Here is a 23640-nt window from a genome sequence, read left to right as displayed (position 1 = left end):
CTGTTCAGTGTTATTGTAAAATTCCTGAGTGAAATTAATGAGCTGAGTCTCACAACTGTGACCTGATCTAAAGCCGTGCTGGAACTGGCTAAGTAGCTTATGCTTGTCAAAATAGGTCATAAGATTGGAAACGTGTTCAAGGAGTTTAGAAGCAATGGAAGTTAGGGAAATTGGACGATAGTTACTAGGTTTAGACTTGAGACCTTTTTTAAATACGGGGGCTACGGTGGCTTTTTTCCAATCACTGGGTACTAGGCCAGATTCGAGAGATAACCTGTATATATGGGCAAGTACAGGAGCAATTTCATGGTGGAGTTCTTTTAGGATGCGTGGGGATAATTCACCAGGTCCTGAGGCTTTATGTGGGGATAGGCCATTTATAAACTGGACCAAGGGAAATAACGTATTCTGAAATGTCAAAGTTGACATAGTTTCTGCATTGAAACATTTCTTTGTTTTATTTGGGAAAACTATCATTTCTTTGTAGCATAGAAAGTAAGGATAGAAATTTAAAGTATATTGTGTTCGTGTACAATTTATTTCGCTTTATGTCTATCGGTATTCGAAGTGAATGTTATTTGTTTTCGCGATATGAGGGGTGAAAAATTTAGCCTTCTCAGCTTCAGGCACATAAATTTATCAATTCTAAATTGTAATAAATGTTTATCTAAACCGATATTGGTGACGTACCGGGCATAATCCCGTCAACGTCCCCCGGGGATTGAAAAAAAAATCAATGTTATACAGACGCAATATTAACAAAATATAACTTACTCGTTAATGTCCGTAATTGTCCGGTATTCTCCGTATTTATGAATCGGAATATGTCTGATATGTTTATAAACGTCTTCACACATAATGTTATTCATCTTAATTTACTTGCCACATTGCCTTTCTATAACTTTAACCACATATAACAATTTATTTATATATGTACTTGTGTCATTGAAATGATTTATAGTACAGTTATATACTTCAATCATTACTTTCACTTACTTTATAGTCCGTACATGTGTATAACTTTTTAACAACTGCATATTAAGCACTATAAATACAGTAATAACAGATCCACGTTATGTACATATTTAGTGAGATGTTCTCACTACTATAAAAGTAAAGAAAAAAGGGGCACCAAAAATTTCAATACTACCTGATATAAAGGGAAAATATACTATTGTTAAAGAAAATAATAGGGATTTAAGAGAAATACAACACTTATTATACTACCGTCATTGTCCGCGGGGACTTTGCCTTTTTATAATAATACATACAGTTCAATATGTAATTATTATTCATTCCGTTAAACAACTTTCTAAAGACATTCACCCCAAAAGTATGCCAAGCCCCGGTTTCTGGTAGCATGTTTAGCCCACAAGAAACCCCTCTTCCCGGGGATACTTCCCCTTATGAGGCAAATAATACAGTTGAAAAATTTGTATCACTATACTATACTATACTATATACAAATAAATACACTTCAACATTTCATATGTATTCATTCCGTAAATACAACGTTCTTAAGACACTCACCCCAAAAGTATGCCAAGCCCCGTTTTCTGGTAGCATGTTTATCCCCCCAAGAAAACCCTCTTCCCAGTGCGTAACAAGCGTTCACATAACGTGTGCGAACCGAAACGTCTTGCACATTAGTACAAATATGGGCAGTTTTTTGTTTTTTTTTTATTATTCCAAAACCTTTAAATTGATACAATCGCATATTTCTGGGCAAGCTGATGGACTGTAAACGACTGAAAAGAAAACGGACGACTACAGCGGTAACCACGAATTATTACCCGTCAAGACTGGCAATAGCATAAGTAGAGGGCGCTACAGTGTAGTATCGTGTGTTGTGACGTGTATGTTAGTCCAATATTTAGACTATGTGTGTGTATACTGGAAATGGCATATCTAGAGGTACATAACTTTGGAATTAATTGGATGGAGAGTAGCACTTATTCGCATATGCTTATTCTGCATTCAACCGGACTATGGACGGCTCTCCAGTACAGGATTTGGTTGGACCTGCTGACATTTTGAGAAACGTGAGTAACTGTTAATTTCCAATTGTAAACAAATACCCCACCCCTTCAGCTCTTTAGAAGACACATTACATGTATAGCTTTGTTATTAATTTGAAGCTGAACAACTTTATAATTATCTCTTGGTTCATTGCATTGCCTGTACTGAGTTCAGTTAAGGGTTCTGCCCTTGAGATTAGTCCAACAAATTTGACGCGATTCTAGGAAATATTGAGATAATTTAATTTTTTCATATGGGCAATATCCCCACTCGCGTCAAACACTCGAAAGACCAAAATAGTGGAAGCAATTTCCGATGAAATTTTCATCGCTGCCGACGCTTTACATGCTATTGTCAAATAAAACTTACATGTATCGAAAGGGGATTCAATTCCGGTATGTATACTGTACACGGTTAATTTTTAACGTGTCTACACGCCAATATGCGCAAGCGATAAAACCAATAACTTTACATGACTGTGTACTGTGATTTATCCTCCATTATTTTGGTCCTACAAAGTTTTGAGGTATAGATTGCCCCGTCACAAATATAAAACAATCTAAACGTCAAATTATTTTGACTACCTTTGAGATATGCAGTGCAAACAATTCTAGATCGAGATAAAATGCATATTTTCTGCTGGAATTGTAACTATAATTGTTGCATGTTTCAGTTGGCAAAATTGTATTATTTTGGATAAATGATAATGATTCTGTTCCAATTAACAAAAGAAAACTGTATGACCATGGGGCAGCAGCCCTACCATAGGTTCAAATTTAGGCTCATGTCACAGGGTGAGAAAAATGTGCAGCCAGACCGGGACTCGAACAAGGGGCCTCGGAATACTGTTCCGATGTTCTACCGTCTGAGCTAGCCGGCCATCTACACATTTTCTCCCCGTTTTAATATTCAAGTCCAATACCGTGACACTCACATACTGGCAAAATGAAAGTGAAATTTTCGAATTGCAAGATATAATATAGAAATTAACTTGCATTTTTTTTTGCATATGAAAAATTTGGACTTAAGGATCATCGTTAGCCATCTCTGTCGCTGCTCTTTCTATAACAAATCATTGTTACTTCATGTTATTTGTACTTTTTCGAAATGCTACATAAATGCTGTCCAGATTTGTTGACTTATCTGAAATTTTGATAAATTATCATGTCCAGGATTTTCATTCTCATATAAATTTGTTTTGAAAAATGCATAGAAAAGAAACCAATAATTTTGTTTTTGCAGCTCACAAAAAGTGGCCAAAACTTTGCATAATATAGTGGTTAGATGCAACATGTTTAGCTGCATAATTTGCACAATTTTCACTATTTTCAGGCATCTCACTGTCAGTCACAGATTGCTATTCCCCTGAAATTAACCCTGTAGATATGGTCTCAATATACAGAGTATTGTTCTACTGTTCCAATGTGTTTGTAGACAGACTGAAACCACTTGTTGATTTTACAGTACTTATGGTTAGATATTGTTATTGCATGGTGTCCATCATCATCATGTTTTGTTGTCAACTATTTTACTGATAAGTTGTTAACACTTCAGAGGTCAGAATTTTATCTAACTTTAATTGAACTTTATCAGTATAGCTGCCTTATAAAATCATTAACAAGACCATTACTTGGTCATTTTGAGTAAAAAACTAGGTAATTTTGGTCAAATCTTAGATATACATTGTTAATTGTTCAGAGGCTACATTTTCTGCATAATCATCATGAAACTTTATTAGAGTGTTTGTATGTGTATGAGTCCAGTTTAAAACTGAATTAATTGAATTTAAAAAAAAACTAGGCTAATAGGTTGAATCATTAAAAACTCTAGTCTGAAGCTGTTGAACAATTTCTTGGCAAATGCTAAATGTCAGAATATGATGTGATTTCACAGATCTGACCGTCTGGTGACTCTCTAAAAAGTTACTCGGTTGGTAACTTAAACCGTGCCACCCTATACCAAGCTACTTGGTTGGTCACATATACATGGCCACATGTGGATGGGACTGGCTATTCATATATTACTGCATTAAACATTTTGCAGATCTCTTTCTCAAAAGTACTTGGTCTCATTTTCATATAAATACAACTCAATTTGTCATAAGATAGCCACTAGGGGGCAGGCCAACTCTGTTTAGAAACAACTGAAAATATTTATGTCTCCCCACCCGCACCCCCCACTGGGGGAGACATATTGTTTTTGCCCTGTCCGTCATTCCGTCCGTCCGTCACATTTCGTTTCCGATCAATAACTGGAGAACCATTTAACCTAGAACCCTCAAACTTTATAGGATGGCGGGGCTTATGAAGTAGATGACCCCTATTGTTTTTGGGTCACTCCATCAAAGGTCAAGGTCACAGGGGCCTGAACATGGAAAACCATTTCCGATCAATAACTTGGGAACCACTTAACCCAGAATGTTGAAACTTCATAAGATGATTTGTCATGCAGAGTAGATGACCCCTATTGATATTGGGGTCACTCTGTCAAAGGTCAAAGTCACAGGAGCCTGAACATGGAAAACCATTCCCGATCAATGACTTGAGAACAACTTGACCCAGAATGTTGAAACTTCACAGGATGATTGTACATGCAGAGTACATGACCGCTTTCGATTTTGAAGTCACTCTATTAAAGGTCAAGGTCACAGGGGCCTGAACATGGAAAACCATTTCCGATCAGTAACTTGAGAACCACTTGACCCAGAATGTTGAACATTCATTGGATGATTGGTCATGTAGAGTATATCACTCTTATTGATTTTGGGGTCACTCTGTTATAGGTCAAGGTCACAGGAGCCTGAACATGGAAAACCATTTCTGATTAATAACTTGAGAACCATTTGACTCAGAATATTGAAACTTCATAGGATGATTAGACATGCAGAGTAGATGTTCCTTATTGATTTTGGGGCCACTCTTTCAAAAGTCAAGGTCACAGGGGCCTGAACATGGAAAACCATTTCCGGTAAGTAACTTGAGACCTACTTGACCCAGAATGTTGAATCTTCATAGGATGATAGGACACGAAGAGTAGATGACCCCTATTGATTTTGGAGTCACTCCATTAAAGGTCAAGGTCGCAGCAGCGGACAGAACATGGGAATCCATTTCCGGTCAATAACTTGAGAACCATTTGACCTAGAACCTTCAAGCCTCATAGGATGATAGGACATACAGAGTAGATGACCCTATTGTTTTTAGGGTCACACCATCAAAGGTCAAGGTCACAGGGGCTGAACATAGGAACCTCTTTCCAATCAATAACTTGAGAACCACTTGACCCAGAATGTTGAAACTTAATAGGATGATTTGACATGCAGAGTAGATAACCCCTACTGATTTTAGGGTAACTCAATCAAAGGTCAATGTCACATGGGCCTGAACATTGAAAACCGTTTCAAACTTGAGACCCACTAGGCCCAGAATGTTGAAACTTAGTGGAATGATTGGACATACCAAGTAGATGATCCCTATTGCAGCCAACAATCAGTGTCCTTTTGACTTTCGCTCCTGTCCCCTATTGATTTCTTGCCCATACGACTATGCATTGGGAGAGACATGCGCTTTTCTACAAAAGCATCTTCTAGTTCAAAGCCTTTGTTCAAAAGTATGTCCATTTTGTAGGATAAATATTGATTTTGTTATTAAAGTTTGCCTCCTTTCTGATATGAAAGCATTTCTTTCTTTTTTTTTGCTCAGTTTTATGTTAGGATCTCTTTTATCAATTGACAATGTTCGATTTGTGTTTTACAGGCTAAATCTTATTTTCAACAATTTCTTTCTCATATATCTCTCAAAGGTTGTCAGTTGAATAACATAGTAGGAAGTATTACTGAATCCATTGTTTTAGATTATGTCCCTTTGTGACTCTTAACCTTGAAAGTTCATATGCAATATTGAAAGTGGATAATCATGTTATTACGCATATTCTCTATTTGGATGACTATTTTATTTATTTTGGACATAAAATTAAAAGTATTGTGGAACTTTAAGCGAATTTATAAGGAATAAAATGTTGTTTTGTTTGTTGCCTATTTGCATATCACATTAGTGCTCGTCTTTTTTAAAATGAGCCTTTATATGACATTATCAGTTAACTGACTGGAAATACAAAAATGTGTCTATTTTATGTTATTTTATTATACTTATATTAGTATTATTTTCCATGAAATATGTTTTTGTTGAAAAATGATACATTGTAAAATACAGATTAAAGCAAGTCACTTTTTCTTTATTTAAGTTTTGATACATACTTATTTCAAGCTTGAAATTTCTGTCCAAAAGCATCCAGTACTGTACTAAAAGTTTTATTCACAGATAAGCTCAGTATTTCACGAATGGACAAAGGAAATTCCGTGATCTGTCATCATAATAAATCATGTTTATATAGATAAAACTTAATCAAGTGGATAGCTTATTCAGTGAATAAAGTTTTAGTGCAAGACCTTCCCTATGTCTCTATAAATGCAAAATATGGTTTACAAAGCATAGTAACAAGAGTGAGTAGTTACAAAATTACAATCAAGACAGGTATAAAAAATTAAGCCTGCACAACAAGGCTGATATGTCTCTTGTCTATGCTCTTAACCTGCTGGGATGCAAATAAATTTTACCTTTGTGTCTGTCTATTCCGGTCTGCAATCTATTGTGAGCTATTGTGACTGGTCATTGTCTGTCTGTGTATGCCGTCCGTCAACATTTGCCTTTGTTAACACTCTCGAGGCCACAGTTGTGACCCAATCTTTGTGAAATTGGTCAGAATGTTTGTCTTGATGAGCTCTATGTCAAGTTCGAAACTGGGTCATGTGGGGTCAAAAACTAGGTCAGTAGGCCATATCAAAGGAAAATCTTGTTAACACTCTAGAGTCCACTGTTAAAGTTTGAAACTCATGGGAATTGGTCAGAATGTTTGTCTTGATGACCTCTAGGTCAAGTTTGAATGTGGGTCATCGGGATCAAAAATTAGGTCACCCAAAGAAAAACTATGTGTGTGCAATAGGGGCTGCATTTTTGACTGGATATTCATGAAATTTGATCATAATGATCTTCTTGATGAAATCTAAGTCAAGATCGAATATGGGTCATTTTTCATTTGATGTGCATTAAACTTAATCAGAATGTTTGTCTCGATGAAATCTCAGAAGAGTTTTTTTTGGGTCACGTAGGGTCAAAAAACTAGGTCAACAGGTCAAATCAAAGAAAAGGCTTTTTTACACTCATAAAGCTTGGTCAGAATGTTATCATGAAGTCTTTGATTATTTCGAATCTGGGTCACTTGGGATTAAAAACTAGGTCACAAGATCAAATCAAAAGAAAAGTTGTTTACACTATAGAGGCCACTTTTTTGCTCCAATATTCGGGAAACTTTGTCAGAATGTTTGTTTTCATAAAATCTTGGACGAGTTTTAATCTGGGTCATGTAGGATCAAAGACTAGGTCAAATCAAAGAAAACGCATGTTTACGCTAAGAGGCCACATTTTTGGTCCAATGAAAATTGGTCAGAATATTTGTCTCTGGGTTAAGAATTGGGTCAGATTGGGTCAAAAACTAGGTCACTAGGCAAAACTGAAGAAAAATCTTGTTAACACTCTAGAGGCCACATCTCTGCTCCAATTTTCACGAAACATAATTAGAATATTGTCTCATTGAAAACTCGGTTGAGTTTGAAACTGGGTCATTTGAAGTCAAAATCTAGGTCACTAAGTCAAATATGTTTACACTGTTATGGTGTATTACTCAGGTCAGGAAACCTAGGGTCATCTTGGCCCTCTTGTTTAGTTTGTCTGAGTTTTAACTCTCCTGAGCAGAAGGTGCTCAAGGTGAGCTATTGTCATCACCATGTGTCTGTCTTTGTACTTCATCAACAATTTGACTGTTAACACTCCAAGTCAAGTTTGAAATTGGGTTACCTGCGGTCAAGAACTAGTTCACTAGGTCAAATCAAAGAAAAACCGTGTCAACACTCTAAAGGTTACATTTTCTGTTTGGTCTTTGTAAAATTTTGTTAGAATGTTTGTCTTTTTGTAATTTAGGTCAAGTTTAAAACTGGATTACCAGAGGTCAAAAACTAAATCACTAGATTAAATCATATAAAAAATCTTGTAAACACTCTAGAGGCCACATTTTCAATTTGATCTTCTTAGAAAATTTCTGAATTGTTGTCTCTATTAAATCTAGGCTAAGGTCAAAACTGGACAACCTGGGGTCAAAAACTAGGTCATAAGGTCAGATCGTTAACACTGTAGAGGCCGCTTTTTCAACTTTATCATTATAAATCTTTGTCAGAATGTTTATCTGTAGGGAATCTAGGAAAAGTTCAAAAGTGGGATACCTGAGGTCAAAAACTTTGAAAAGCTTGATGTATGGGGCTGTTATATTTCGATCTTCTCAGATCGTTCAACACGACTTTTATGTCGTGTTAATGGTACTTTTTAGTTTCTCAGCATGACCATTTCGGCCAGGGTGGTTCCAATACTCCCGCTTTCAAAGCCTTAGGTATTGTATGATCACCCCTTGGATATTGTGCCTGCTTTTTAATTTTGTCTTTTGACAGTTCCTGTGATATGCAGGCTCCTTAACCTTAGATTCCCTTTCTAAATTCCAGTTTGTTTAGTTCTGCCCATTGTTTTCTCGTTTGGGGCAAACCCATTACTTTATATGGGGACCAAACGCCGCTTTTCATGGAATTACACGCCACAACTCGTGTATTATTGAAGGTTCCATGTTCACCGCCATTTGAATACATCTCCGAATGTCTGTAAATTGCTTTTTGTACTTTTAGCATGTGTAAATGTTGAGTTCTGCTCAACCCGGGGCTAGAGGGCGTAGACGGTAGCATGCATTTCCACTACCGTCCATGAACAGGCTCAATCAAACCGAGCCTGCAACATTTCCGTTTTTGTCGTGTTGAGCGACCTGTGAAGTTTACACTTTTTCTATTTTATTATCACAGCAGCGTTGTTTGTGCCGTAAGGCGGCCGTAAAAAGTCTCCCCGTACATTCAATCAGGGATGTTATATTTCGATCTTCTCAGATCGTTCAACACGACTTTTATGTCGTGTTAATGGTACATTTTAGTTTCTCAGCATGACCATTTCGGCCAGGGTGGTTCCAATACTCCCGCTTTCAAAGCCTTGGGTATTGTATGATCACCCCTTGGATATTGTGCCTGCTTTTTAATTTTGTCTTTTGACAGTTCCTGTGATATGCAGGCTCCTTAACCTTAGATCCCCTTTCTAAATTCCAGTTTGTTTAGTTCTACCCATTGTGTTCTCGTTTGAGGCAAACCCATTACTTTATATGGGGACCAAACGCCGCTTTTCGTGGAATTACACGCCACAACTCGTGTATCATTGAAGGTTCCATGTTCACCGCCATTTTGAATACATCTCCGGATGTCTGTAAATTGCTTTTTGTACTTTTAGCATGTGTTAATGTTGAGTTCTGCTCAACCCGGGGCTAGAGGGCGTAGACGGTAGCATGCATTTCCACTACCGTCCATGAACAGGCTCAATCAAACCGAGCCTGCAACATTTCGTTTTTGTCGTGTTGAGCGACCTGTGAAGTTTACACTTTTTCTATTTTATGATCTACCTGATCTACATAAAATATGGTAAGAATGTTTGTCTCTATGAAATCTAGGCCTAATTGGATACTGTGCTATCTAGGGTAAGAGCTAGGCCAGGTGAGTGGTAAAAAAGTTACTGATGTCACTTGATTTTCAGCAGTGGCATTTGTTAAAATTTTTGTCAGGGTGAACTATTAGTATAGTTGGGTGGATGAAATGGCTCTCTCTGAGCTGGTTTCCGTAACTTCGAGTTAAACTTTTAAAAGTATGCTCCTTTTCAATCAAAGCTTTTGTTTTTAAGCCAGTAATTAATGAGTGTTTCAAATTGTCTAGTGTGCTGTCATTAGACAGCTCTTTTCAAATATGGGATGAGTTGAAGTCGGATCGATTCCCGATTGAGGCAGTGCCTTATTTCATATTATCATGTATCATACAATATTTATATAGCTCCGTTTTCATGATAAATACGTTCAAATGTGTTTTAGCCTTTATCAAAGAAGGCATTCACTCAGAGTAGAAATTTTAGATACATACATAACGAATGGAACATGAACATTATTTTGTCGTGCATGTAATAGTGGTCAGACTGAGAATAAAAGACATTCTACTTCAGAACATGTTTCATGCAATGACCTTTGATAGAAGTAATTTGGTGTTTTGCCAAAATATATGACTGTAGCTAAGTGAGCAAACAGATAGAAAATCATATTACTTAAGAAAACAAGAACAAAAAAGAAACTAGCTGAGTAAAATCGTTCTATTTTTATACAATTTTCAAAATGAACGGGCGCTCTTCAAAATATATCGCTGTATTGTACAGAACAATGTTAAATAACAAATTAATAATAAATCATAATTGAGACATATTGATAGCTGAAAGTATCCCTGTGACATCACTTTCTGGCGGTATAAGCAAACAAACGGAAGTATTTATAGCACAAACCTTATAAATTAACAAAAGCATGTAAAACTGTAAACAACAAAGTGTCCCACGTATATTGTTTGAATATCTTCCTGGAAACACATTTTCATCCTTAACAAAACAAAACAAATATGGCGGCACTTACCTTAGTGTAATATGTTTATGACGTCATCACTTTTCGTCGATATGATATAAGGTACACTTCTTACCCAAAAATACGGCAATACATGTTCTTTCATCAAAGTTTAAATTTGACACATGTCCAACAGTAAACACTAAATTTGTAACGGTTTAACACTTCTTTCAGTTTTTAGCCTTTTTTTATCAATGTTAACACCATTTAACAGAACAATATGTAAAATTTAATTGCAAATGTTCATGTTACAGTTTACTCCTCTGTACCTGTGCACTTTAGAAACAGGAAGGAGTCGCCTCTTCTTACAACCCCGACTGGGGAACAGAATTCCAGATGTACCCGGCCATTGCATTTATCACAGCCTGCCCAAGAGACAATAGTGAGGCTGATGCAATTTTTAAGCTCCTCGAGATGGAATTTTTGACAAATGCAGCAAACTTCAGTGTCACCCTCAGATTCAGAAGATGAAGAGTATTCTGTATGCGCTGCCTGAAGACCAGATGTACTCGGAATGGTTTTAGTGGAGGTAGGTGTTTTCTTTAAGTTAGTCTTCTTCTTATCTGTTGCTACAACTCTTTTTCCAAAAGCACTTTGCTTTTTTTCAGACTTGGTTTGGCATTTCATTTGACATGTTATTTATTTCATAGACACTATGTTCAGTAATTGGTTTCCCACTCACAACTTTACTAAAGGTATTTCTTGCCTTTTAACTGGAACATGCTTCAAAATTTCCCAACTTCTCTTTTTCAGGAAGAGCCTTGCATCAGTATTGCAATCATCAACATTCTTGTCCAGGGCCTGTTCTTGTTCACGGTTCCCTGTTATATGAGATGCTGGAACAAAAACTGAAGCAGGTGCAAGAGCAGAATCTGGTACTACATATGGGCTAATGGATATACCTCACAATGTTTGAAGGCGGACTGGATGTTACTTGCAGACAGAGAAGAAGTGTATTCCTTACAGCCAATCTTGGACACGTCAAATCTAGTAATTAAACCACCTCCTTACTGTCGAAGGTGTTGAAAGACAGGCATGATTCAAGGTAATTTTAAAAGGCCCCCAAAAAACTCACATCCAGAGGCTGCAGTGAATGGCTACAGTGAGGTGGGGGAGGGACAAACAAAACAATACCATTTTCTGTGCCCACTCAATCAGCCCCAACGAAACATGACTTCTGCGACCATCATACAGTACAAGCACCTAACAGTCGTCAGGTCGAGAGGGTAGCTGTGGCTCTAGATGCTCTGTCATATACTTTGTGAACACTGATACTGTTCCTGATGTGCCAGGAGCACAGCCTTCAAGTAGACCTTGAAACATCCTTTCACCAGGAAATATGAAAAAGGGCGGCACCTGTATAAAAAAGGAAAGCGTTGTGATCTATAAAACAACAAGTACATTGTTTTATCACGATATATGATATTTGCCCTAATACAGACAGATTACCTAACTATAATCAATCAGTTATATTATAATTATTCAGAATAGAGTATTGCAACAAACATAATGTTTCAAATTGATTAAATTGCTATGAAAAATTACACATTATGTTAATTAAAAGAATTTTATGTATCTATGTATTTTTATTTATTTGAACTATAAATAACAGTATGTATTAAAAATTGGCAGATTTTGAAAACGAAAATATTTTAATTAATAATGCAACAATAAAATTTGTTACGTGAAAATTTACCTGGTTTCCAACAGCCTTTCCACCACCAATCCCGTGACTATCTTCGACTTTCCACATGTAACAGTCTGTGCTTGTAATACGTACCTGTAACATTTTTTGGTGGCTTCTGTTCAAGAGATATACCTTTCTCATCAATCTTAAATATGTAATGTGGTTTATCTTTCAAAGTGTATTTGGTGAGAATTCAATTCATTGAAGTACTGGTCAATAGCCGGGCGCGTTGCACTTCTTGCTCTTACCATCTCCAAAGCTCTAGGTTTCACAACTTTAATGCTAGGCTATCTGTTAAGAAAGTTATAAAACCACTGTTTAGTGAGAGGTTTGGCTTCTTCTCTAAGTCTAAGGTGCATAATCTGAGGCCAGGTTAATTGTTTCCTGGCGGGTATACCCGTATCCAGGCTCAGCCATTGTAATAAGATGTTTGCCCAGAAATGATTCCTGTTCATCTAAGAATAGAGGATATTTACCAGACTTTAGGACATCTACTGGCGTTTTCCCACTAAGTCTGTCCTTCAGTGTTGCAATTGGGATGTCAGGCTGTTTGGCAACACGTTCCACAGGTAGGTTGTGTTCTTTTACCATGTTGTAAGTATATGTTATGTCCTGAGGGGTGAAGTAGTCCTATACTTCCTCTTAACAGTACTTTGAAACTGCAAGGAAAATAACAACCAAACATAAACAGGTAGGTAAAATGTATCAGAATTTTTGGAAACACCCTGTACATGAAACACAAAAACTAATTACGTCATCAATACACAAGATAACATTATTCAGACAATGAATGTTTGGGTTATTGGAAAATTCTTTCTAATGATGTATTTTATGATTTTTAATAGGAATTCTTGGAATTAACGAAAAGAAAATGCAAAAAGGTAAGTTAAAAATTTGTTAGAGATTTATTACCTGTCTCATTTCCATCTTTTTCCGGCTGTCAAAATGAACGAAACTTCTCAATCTGTTTACAGTGTGGTCAAATCAAGCGGGAAATATCGTCTCGCGAGATTACAGGAAGATCTAAATGCCAACCGTCAATAAAGCTGTAATTTTATTCATATGCATTGTAAGCTTCTTCATGCTGCTCACTAATGCGGTACTGGTTATACCCCCTGGGGCTGAAAGTCGTTTATCGGTGTATTACACCGGAATTGTGACAGGCTCTCTATTAAAATAGAGCTAAGTTATGTTACAGAAACATAAAAATATGAGCATGTTTAACATAAAACAATCAGCCAGCATGCATTTGAAGATGTAGAACTTTGATTCTGGACCTGGATTCTTTTGATTGAGAGGGTGAATAGTATGAATTCAAGAAAGGCCGTCATCGTAATACGAATTGTATCTTGTGAACTTTTATAGTTAAATCCGAATGAAACAGAAGTTAGGGGGGAAAATTGGACAGGGATAATGTACTTGATTATCACTTACCTAAATTGTCCAGCTCCAAGTCTTCTGGTTTCTTAATATTTCTTCCCCTTTTCTTGTCCCACAGTCCTCCTCCAGCGATGAGGCTTTTATCTGGTCGCAACATTGTTCCCTTACCACTGCCTCTTAATGCACGCTTTGAAAGATAGACATTGTTTAATATTAGTATTTCAGAATAAAATCTTAGAACGTGTGTATTCATATACATTTATGCAATTATTGTAAGAGAGATCGACTAAGTATGACCATATTTTCCCCAGATCACATTTTCACACACACACACTTGTATAGAACAAGATTCTATCCAATTTTCAAATGCTACATATGTGTTTATCAAAAACGGAGTTAACAAGAATTTTACATTTTTCAAACTCTGTCTGTGCCCTTTATCGTTGCAGTGTATTTACGGCGTCATCATCATCATCATCATTATTATCATCATCATCACCATATTGAGGGACAGATATAAAATTGTTTCCGTTTTGCCTTCAACGCCTTGTCCCTGTAACCTATATCGAGAATCACATGTGTGACTGGTTCCTAAATATATTATTAGGGGAGACATTAGAGAGTTTGAGATTTCAACCTTCGCCTTCCCCTTCAACGTCTCTCATATATATTTTGGGTAAAACGTCACCGATGCGTGTATTTTATTTAAATCAGACGTTGCTACTAAAGTTTTCCTTGTAATATCAAGTAAATCTAAGTGAAATAAAAAGCTTTGTTTCAGGATTTCTGCTTACGAAGTTATTCGATTATCCATATGTATAATTTGATTAAATTTGATGCGAAACACTTTCAATAAGTATAAGAATATTGAAGTTTTGTATGGCTAATAATTTAACTAAATACATTGAATTGAACCTGGAAGTATGAAGTTTTCAACTGATTTTGAGAAGCATTGAGATTTTGTTCAAACTTTACCTACTACGGCATATTTGTGTCCCCAGGCGGTATTGATTATACTACATGGGCCTTTTTGTCGTATGAAGTGAAGTTTTGAACGTCCGAAGATGTTATATCACGAAAGTCAAAACTTCAGTCTTTTTTCATCTACTCTGTCCCCATACTCGGCATCAAAGACTGAAATCTTAATGGCAGGACAGTAATTGTACTTGAAAAATAGATAATTAAGCGCGATTATCATTTTGTGGAAAATTTTATTTTCAGTTCAGATTAAAAAAAAATCCGTTTCTGTTTGACACTTTATACGATAGTTGCGTTTTAATTATAAACATAAAATGGTACTAGTAAGACGGAAAATTCTTCTGAAGTATCAGACAATTTCAGATCTATGATGGCATGATGCGAGAAGTTTCCTGTTAGCCGTATTTGATAACTCCATTCTTTACATGCACGAACCCAGAGCCTGGCAGAGAGGCATTGTGGGTCAATCACCCCTTTGATTCTTACATTTACATATATATGCCAACATGTTATTTTATTAGGTTAATTAACATTGTTCAGTATAATACGGAGATATATTTGGACGAGTACCCAGGTGAGATAACAATATTGGACGAGCCCTAGGCGAGTTCAATATGGTTTTCTCAGTTGGGTACGAGTTCAAATATATCTTGTATTGTACAGAACAATGTTAAGTAACCTTTTTATTCTATATCTATCTTACTATAATAATAGTTTAAATTAAACATGTTTCACTGAATATTGTATTCCTGCCTTTTCTAGTTTTTCCCAGCTTGGTATTAGTGCAAATATATATTTTACAGAACAATGTTAGACCTTAAATAACCTTTTTATTCTATATTTATTTCACTTCATACGTAATATACGTAATTTATTGAATGTTGTTTTTTCTGCGTATCATCAATAAAAAGGTATTGGTGCAACCTCCCTACAACAGCCATTTGGCGATTTGTGTAGTAATAATACTTGGCTGAGACATTATATGCCAACAAACATTGTGAGCAAGTTTGGTGAAGATCGGATGAAAACTATTCGCCTTAAAAGAGCGGACAAGGCTAAATTCCCCGTTTTTCGAGTAATTCAAGGACTATAATCAAAGAGTGCCTGGTACAATTTGGCTGGTTATCGAAACTGGCCGAGATGTAATGCCCACAAACATTGTCAGCAAGTTTGGTGAAGATCCGACCAAAACTGAATTATAGAGCAGACATGTTTTGGATGCTGACCGCCCGTCCGTTGCCATTCATAATCTTCTCCACTTTGTTTCTTAACCGTTAAATAAAAACTGCTGAGGTATTTCTAGGTTTCGTCCGGAACGGCTTCTTTAAGCGACTTTTCAAATATTCCAACATCTGATGATCTTTTTTACTGTATTTTTAAGTTTTTGATTATTAACGAACGTTTTAATATCTAAATCAGATATCATTGTTATCCCTTGAATCGTTTTTGTGTGTTGTAAACAAAAAAAACCCTAAAATTAAATCCAGATTTCAAGACGCATAATCAAACCCTGTACATAGAGCGCCTACTTCATCCGATTTACATTCGGAACATTTTCACGCGTTTCGGGCTTTATCGTATGTTTAACATGGGACTGTTGAACCGTCCAAATACAGAAAATACAGGATTTTTGTACGCACGTGCATCAAAATACCGTATTATTTTGTACGGTCACGTGTTGCAAATGAACGTTCGAGATTGGATAGATAAAATAGGTATAGAATAATGTGCGATAATTTCCGTCTCCACCTAATATTTCTTGACTGTTTCGTTAGACACATGGTGACTTTGCACGATTAAATGTATGAGAGTTTGTCAATATACAGTGTCGTGCAGAGTGTCAAGATGCCAGCACGTATGACATGACGAGAGTATCTTACATTTTGTTTCAATGCGCTTGTTACATGTATTCATAACTTGTGTATATTGACTCATGTTATCAACGTATCTTTTAAAAGGTTAAACTTTCATCAGGTATTAATAAACTTTGATAATGTGGCAGTTGAATCCAATAAGTCCAGGGGTGTTCGAAGATAATCCATCATTGTAAAGCAAATATTTGATTTACCTGTATTGGAAAATAAACAGTGTCGATTGTATTGAGGTCAACTGCCACATTATCATAGTTTATTAGTACATTGTTTATGAGTGTCTACAAGTAAAACGCGTCTTTTAAGGAATTCGATGTACAAAGTACCAATTCAAAGTGAAAAAAGCCTTTAAGAAAAACTATGAAATACTAGTCAACAGCATGACGGATGAATCTGTCCTTATTTTATGGTCATGCCTTTTGTGTTTGCTTTATCGCATATATTTAGCTTAATTTCAAAGTATTTCGACAAATGCATTTGAAATAGTTGGTGTTTCATGTTTTTGTTTGAAAAATATTAACTGCATCATCTTTCAAGAACACCATCAATAATAAAAATACGTTGATATGATTATCATTTTTATGTCCTCTAATGTATGATTTACAATCGTGCATTGTATACTGACATTATTTTATATAAAACGTAAATGTTTTGAGCAACAACAACGATTTTTTACATTGTTCACATTGTTTCGCTTTTTATCGTAATCGCGCTAATATCCATGCGATAATTATATTAATTGAAATGTTTTTATTAAATTTTTATTTTTAAAACATCTTGTAAAAGCCGTGCCCTTTTGGACAATTGATATCAAAATGCACGAAAAAAAAAACATAATTACGGATAAATTGAATAGGCGGATTAAATGAAGTAAGGTTCATTCTAAAATTTGAAATCTCAAGGAATTTTGATCGAACTTCAACTTCATACGTTAACTTCGCAAGAGACATTGAAGGGGAAGGCGAAGGTTGAAATTTCAAACTCTCCATTATCTTAAACCCATTCTCCGATTTGGATAAAAAAAAGAAGCTACAATGTAGTAAGAAACCTAGTTTATCATTATTCTAACACTATTCGTGTTTTTATTCCAAATGGTGCTTTAAGCGAAATAAGTAAACAATTCTTCGCTTGAAGCTTTTATTACGTTATGGCATTGACAATAGAGAGTTTGAGATTTCAACCTTCGCCTTCCCCTTCAACGTCTCTTGCGAAGTTAACGTATAAAGTTGAAGTTCGATTAAAATTCCTTGAGATTTCAAACATTAGAATGAACCTTACTTCTTTTAATCCGCCCATTCAATTTGTCCGTAATTATGATCGTTTTTTTCGTGCATTTTGATACCAATTGTCCGAAAGGGCAGGAATTTTACAAGCGGCTTTAGAAATGAAAAAATGAAAATTAAATAAAAAACATTTCAATTAATATAATCATGGATATTAGAGCGATTACCAAAAAAAAACAAAAAAACAATGTGAACAATGTAAAAAATCGTTAGTGTTGCTCCAAACATTTAGGTTTTATATAAAATTATGTCAGTATAGTCAGTATACAATGCACGATTGTAAATCATACATGAGAGGAAATAAAAATGATTATTACATACCTAAAATTATTTTCCATTGGGTTTCAATGTACCGCGATCGTGCAATATTTTTCCATATCATGACGTTGAACGCTTTCATATCGGACTAGTCCCAAACCGTGACTCTAGTTACCTCCCATGACGGTGCGTCTATTGCGGATCTCGTTTCTTTAGATTTTTTGTTGCTATTATGTGTTTGTTTAATTTGTAATTTATGCAACATTTTGTTTACTTTTACACTTTGATTAATCTGACCTGTTAGATACTAGCATGTAGTAACTTATCAGACTGAAATGAAATGAAAGTTATAATTACGTCATGAGTTGGACTAATATAGGACGTGGAATGGTTTCTTAACGTTGTAATGGAAAGAATTGCGTGATGTCCTTGGCGTCCACGCGCACGTTGCGACAACAAGTTGACGTCATTTTCGCGGAAAATATTAATGCACGTCAGTTTGATTTGTTAATTGCGTTTTCGGAGAATTTTTTTCCGTATCTTTTCCTGTCTTTCGTGACAGAACGATAATTTAAATATAAATTAATCATTTGATAGTGGATATGTAATAAAAAGGTTATCAACTTTGTATGTGGATATATGCACTCGTTCTTTCGCAGACAATATTGCGCTCCTAAATTCGCGCAATATTACCGCTGCAGAACTCGTGCATATATCCACATACAATGTTAATAACCTATAATGATCGTATCTAAGTGAAAATGACACTCTGTATGACTCTGTATAATGCCAAACTCTCAGACAGCACAATATGATTTTAATATACTGTTTTATAAGTAAAGCATCTGCGGATCCAGGAATTTTGGTTAGAGGGACACCAACATTAAAGAGGGGGTCACCCAATTTAAGTGTGGGGGTGGGGGGGGGGGTAGGGTAGGGTAGGGTCACACCGAGTTTCAAGACCGACTTTCTTTGTAAAATGTAAGAAACAAAGGGGGAATTAACCCACAATGTCCCTCTGCCAGGCTCTGGTTCCGTGCATTTAAAGAATGGAGTTATCCAATACGGCTAACAGGAAACTTCTTGCATCATGATATCATAGATCTGAAATTGTCCGATACTTCAGAAGAATTTCCGTCTTACTAGTACCATTTTATGTTTATGATTAAAACGCAATTGTCGTATTAAGTGTCCGACAGAAACAGATTGATTTTATTTGGATGTGAAATTAAAATGTTCCACCAAATGATAATCTCGCGTAATTATTTATTTTTCAAGTAAAATAACTGTCATGCCATGTGCCTCCATCCAGATTTCAGTCTTTGATGCCGAGTATGTGGACAGAGTAGATGTAAAAAGAATGAAGTTTCGACTTTCGTGATATCACACCTTCGGACGTTCAAAACTTCACTTTATACGACAAAAAGGCCTATCTGGTATGATTGATACCGCCTGGGGACACAAATATGCCGTAGAAATTAAAGTTCGAACAAAATCTCAAAGTTTCTCAAAATCAGTTGATAACTTCATACTTCCAGGTTCAATTCAATGTATTTAGTTAAAATCATTAGCCATACAAAACTTCATTATTCTTATACCTATTGATAGTGTTTCGCATCAAATTTAGTCTAATTATGTATATGGATAATCAAATAACTTAATAAGCAGAAATCCTGAAACTAAGCTTTTTATTTCGCATAGTAATAAAGAGAAGTCTTAGGCTTACGTGATATTACATGGAAAACTTTAGTAGCAACGTGTGATATTAATAAAATACACGCATATCGGTGACGTTTTACCCAAAATATATATGAGAGACGTTGAAGGGGATGGCGAAGTTTGAAATCTCAAACTCTCTAATGTCAGTCGGCATCTTACATACAATTAATCAAAGGCCTGAAGGGCCTGAGAGTCGGCTGATGATTGATGTACTGGTAGTATAGTCTACTAGTTTTAGTTTGTTTTTAGTTTTTTTTTTCCCCAACTGAACAGAGATTTTGTTACAATAAATATCGATGAAATGGACATTCAGTCGATGCCTAGTAAAACTTTGATCGACATTATACAATTATTTAAACCCAGTATATTATATTTCTCTAAAATTGAAGGGTGGTTCGCAAAAATAAAAATGTTGAAAGTACAAACTACAATTTGACAACTGACACTAAGATACTGCCCATGACTATATATATTTTTCCAGTAAACATTTGCCTCCGGCATTACCAAAACTGGCAATTATCGGCTGGTATATATTCGCACATGATAAAGATTGAATATGACAATATATATATTGAATTTCTATAGCGCGGATTGCCACATACAATTTGTAACGGATGGACGAAAGAACTGTTCAGATATTTTACAGATAAAGGGCCTGGCGATAATCGTGTCATACATTAGGTATTTTTCAATCATATTATAAGTGATGTGAATTTAAAGTATACTTACTTTTGCGTTTAAAGATATGTAAATGTTGCCGAGTGTCAATATATAGTGTCATGAATGTTTACACTGACAGGAAAATTGCGCATTCGAAACTAAGGGAGGTTACTCGGACTAGCTACCAATTTCGGAAAACCGATATTAAAAAATGCAGTTCTTCTTTAGTTAAAACCATCATTTATTCTATTTCAGACCTGTTAACGCCTTCAAAACCATGTCAGTAGTCCCCAAGTCCATGTACTTTCAATCATCCATTTTGATTCATGTAGACAGACAGGCCCAGACTGGGCTGAAAATGTTTGAGCCATTTTTACGTGGTCGGTAGCAGGCGGGTTGTGGGGAGGGGTGTTCCTTCCCTCTTTGAATTGCAGTCAGATTTTGAAATGGGCATTGTGGCAGCTGGTAAAAGGGATATAGATTCTATGTACGTGTTATAAAAATAAATTCTAGAATCATTTCTGTTTCAATAATATCTATCATGTCTGTTACTTATATGTTAAAATTTCATAACACAGCTTGATATTTATCCAAAATATTATATCCGGATACAATTACACTTTTTTAAATACTGCCAAAAATTTCCAGTTTCAACAATATGTTTTACAAATTGTGATGATATGAAGACAGTTTAGCAGCAATTGGCAGTACCTGACATTGAAGTTTACGGTGATATTACCTCTTACTTAAATCATTTCATAAAAAAATTGAGCTGAGTTGAAAATTGTTTCGTTTCGTCAAAGCAGTCTAACATAGACGATCTACTTTCGATTTCAAAAACTACAATTAAATGTTTCGCCGATTTGTTTATTTCTCGAAAAATAAGAAATAAAATCATTTTTAAAATCAGTAATAATTAAACAAACCAGTAAGAGCTTCTTCTCCCGATAATTTATCCGCTTACTTACTACAAAATTCAACCCATGTGTCATCATGAAACGCAGAATGGGTGACGGTTTCATTTTTTTTCCGACCTGAATCGTAAGCAAATTATCCGAACCAGTCAAAATTCCAGAAAGGTTACGATTTAGAACTAAGTTCACTTTGCATTTTCGCCACTCGCGATTTTGCATCATTTTGATCTGGCCGATCTTCGTAGTATTTTTTCCCGAAGTCCGTATTTTCAAACGCAAAGTCGTAGAAGCGTTGTTATAAACAGGTCACGTGTGTTCGCCGACAAGTGCCCAGAATGTAATTAGGATTCATCCGCGAAGTCTCGCGGAAGAATTAATGTACTGCACATATCTTATTCGAGTCATTTAAAATGAAGCTGTCATAATTTTAATTTCATCGATGTGGTAAACTCTTTGATAAGACACATTCCAATGCTTTCAGGGGTACCCTACTCAATAAAATACTAGTAGTATGTTATGGAACTATATTTTGTATTTCGCTGGATGTTACATAAGCTTGGTAAGCGTGCGCAATTCATGAAATGCACAGCGCAATAATTTTGTTATTTGCGACATGATTTTAAAGATTTTTTTTGAAACGGACAGGGTAACAAATGGATAATATGGCTAATAAGTTAATATGCAGTTTTCATTTGAATTTGTGAACATCATATTTGCTATTCTGTGACAAAAAGGGGCATAAAATTAGCCACTATAATCATATGCGCAAATGTATTAACAAATCCTGCAGAATCGTTATTCGTGTTTATGCTTAATGAGTTACCGCGGAAGAAAATACGTGGCTTTATTCGAGTATTTCACAATTACACTTCATAAATTTGACAGATTACATCGTATATTGGTCATAGCAAATAGGATTGACATAACTGAACTTCATTCGATCAATGAACTCTTTGAAATTAGAGACAATCTAATGGAACTACATCAATATGCTGTGTTGTGAGGCCATTTAATGAGATTTACCCTTTAAAATCTGCTTCATATGATTTTGTCAGCTTACTTATGGTAAAAATTTAACTTTTAACAAGCCGATAATAAAATGAAATACCAGTAAGTATTTTATAGTGCAGATAATACAGTTTTGCTTGTATCAGAATGTCACAATAGAATCACTTTTGTAATACAGAACAGGTAGGATAAGTAAAGGTGCAATTATTTTAATTTCTATTTCCTATGCCTACTTTAGAATGTTAACAAGGTTTACTATGAATTGAACTATTTACCTAAGCTTTGAGTTAGGATGATCGAGTTTCAGCCTCGTTTAAGATGTTGTTTCGGCATATACTCTGACCAAGTTTTATGACGACCGAAACAAAGTTGTGACCTCTAGAGGACGTGTTAACATCGCTCGACGATGCACGACGACGGACTCATGGTGATTACAATAGCACTCAATTATTCTCAACAGAGCTAAAATATGGTAATGGTTTTCATCACCCATGTTTGCAAACCAGGAAAAAAACTTTCACCATATCAAGGACAATACGTTTCTAATTAATTTATTTATATAATTAAAAACGCTTAAATGCAGTAGCCGGAGCTTTCGACCTTTCGGCCTTCTTCAGCGGCGTTTATTTAACAATGTATACAAGTAAACAGAAGTGACGTTACGTCTGTGACGTGCGTTTTGGCACAACGTCCAATGTCTGTAACTCAGTGGAGCGCTATCCTTTGGTGTTAATGCCATAGGGTCGGTATGTCATTAGTTTGTTTTTCCACAAGTTCTCAATGTTTTTGCGGTACAGGTCCGTGCCGTGCAGCTTTTCCAGTCCCATCACCGCAAAATCGTCCTTATTGTGGCCGTTAGTGTTGAAATGGACGACCACTGGATCGTCATATTTCGTTCTTATCCTGGATAGGTTTAATAAATGTATCTGGTACAAAGTACCGCCGGTTTCCCCTACATATATGTATGACTGGCAACGTTTGCTGTACACCGCGTATGCCACGTTGGAACTTTTACAGTTGATCGCATTGCGCACGTTATATGTTGTTCCGTTGGCGTCCATGAATGAATCAGCTTTCATGATGTATGGGCACACAGCACACCGTTTTGCACCTCACCACACTATATATATATCTATGAAGTGAATATCTATATAGGGAACTCGTTGAGTATCCCTCGACTACATTATAAATCAAAATGAATCTTATCAAACAAAATTGAAATGAGATGAACTGAAGTT

The 23640-nt window shown here is 35.8% G+C and overlaps 1 protein-coding gene across 1 annotated transcript in view; it reads right to left on the bottom strand.

Moving 5' to 3' along the window:
* LOC123530043 (uncharacterized) overlaps positions 1–23640 on the bottom strand; it is a 112672-nt gene that overhangs the window by 85945 nt on the left and 3087 nt on the right. The window contains exon 2 of the mRNA XM_045310733.2: positions 13766–13898. Coding sequence (XP_045166668.1) covers positions 13766–13868 — 103 coding nt within the window. The 5' untranslated portion in view covers positions 13869–13898. The remainder of the gene's footprint in view (positions 1–13765; positions 13899–23640) is intronic.

The sequence above is a fragment of the Mercenaria mercenaria genome, chromosome 13 (assembly GCF_021730395.1).
Source record: "Mercenaria mercenaria strain notata chromosome 13, MADL_Memer_1, whole genome shotgun sequence".
NCBI lineage: Eukaryota > Metazoa > Mollusca > Bivalvia > Venerida > Veneridae > Mercenaria > Mercenaria mercenaria.
This window is presented reverse-complemented; position numbering and strand designations above follow the sequence as displayed.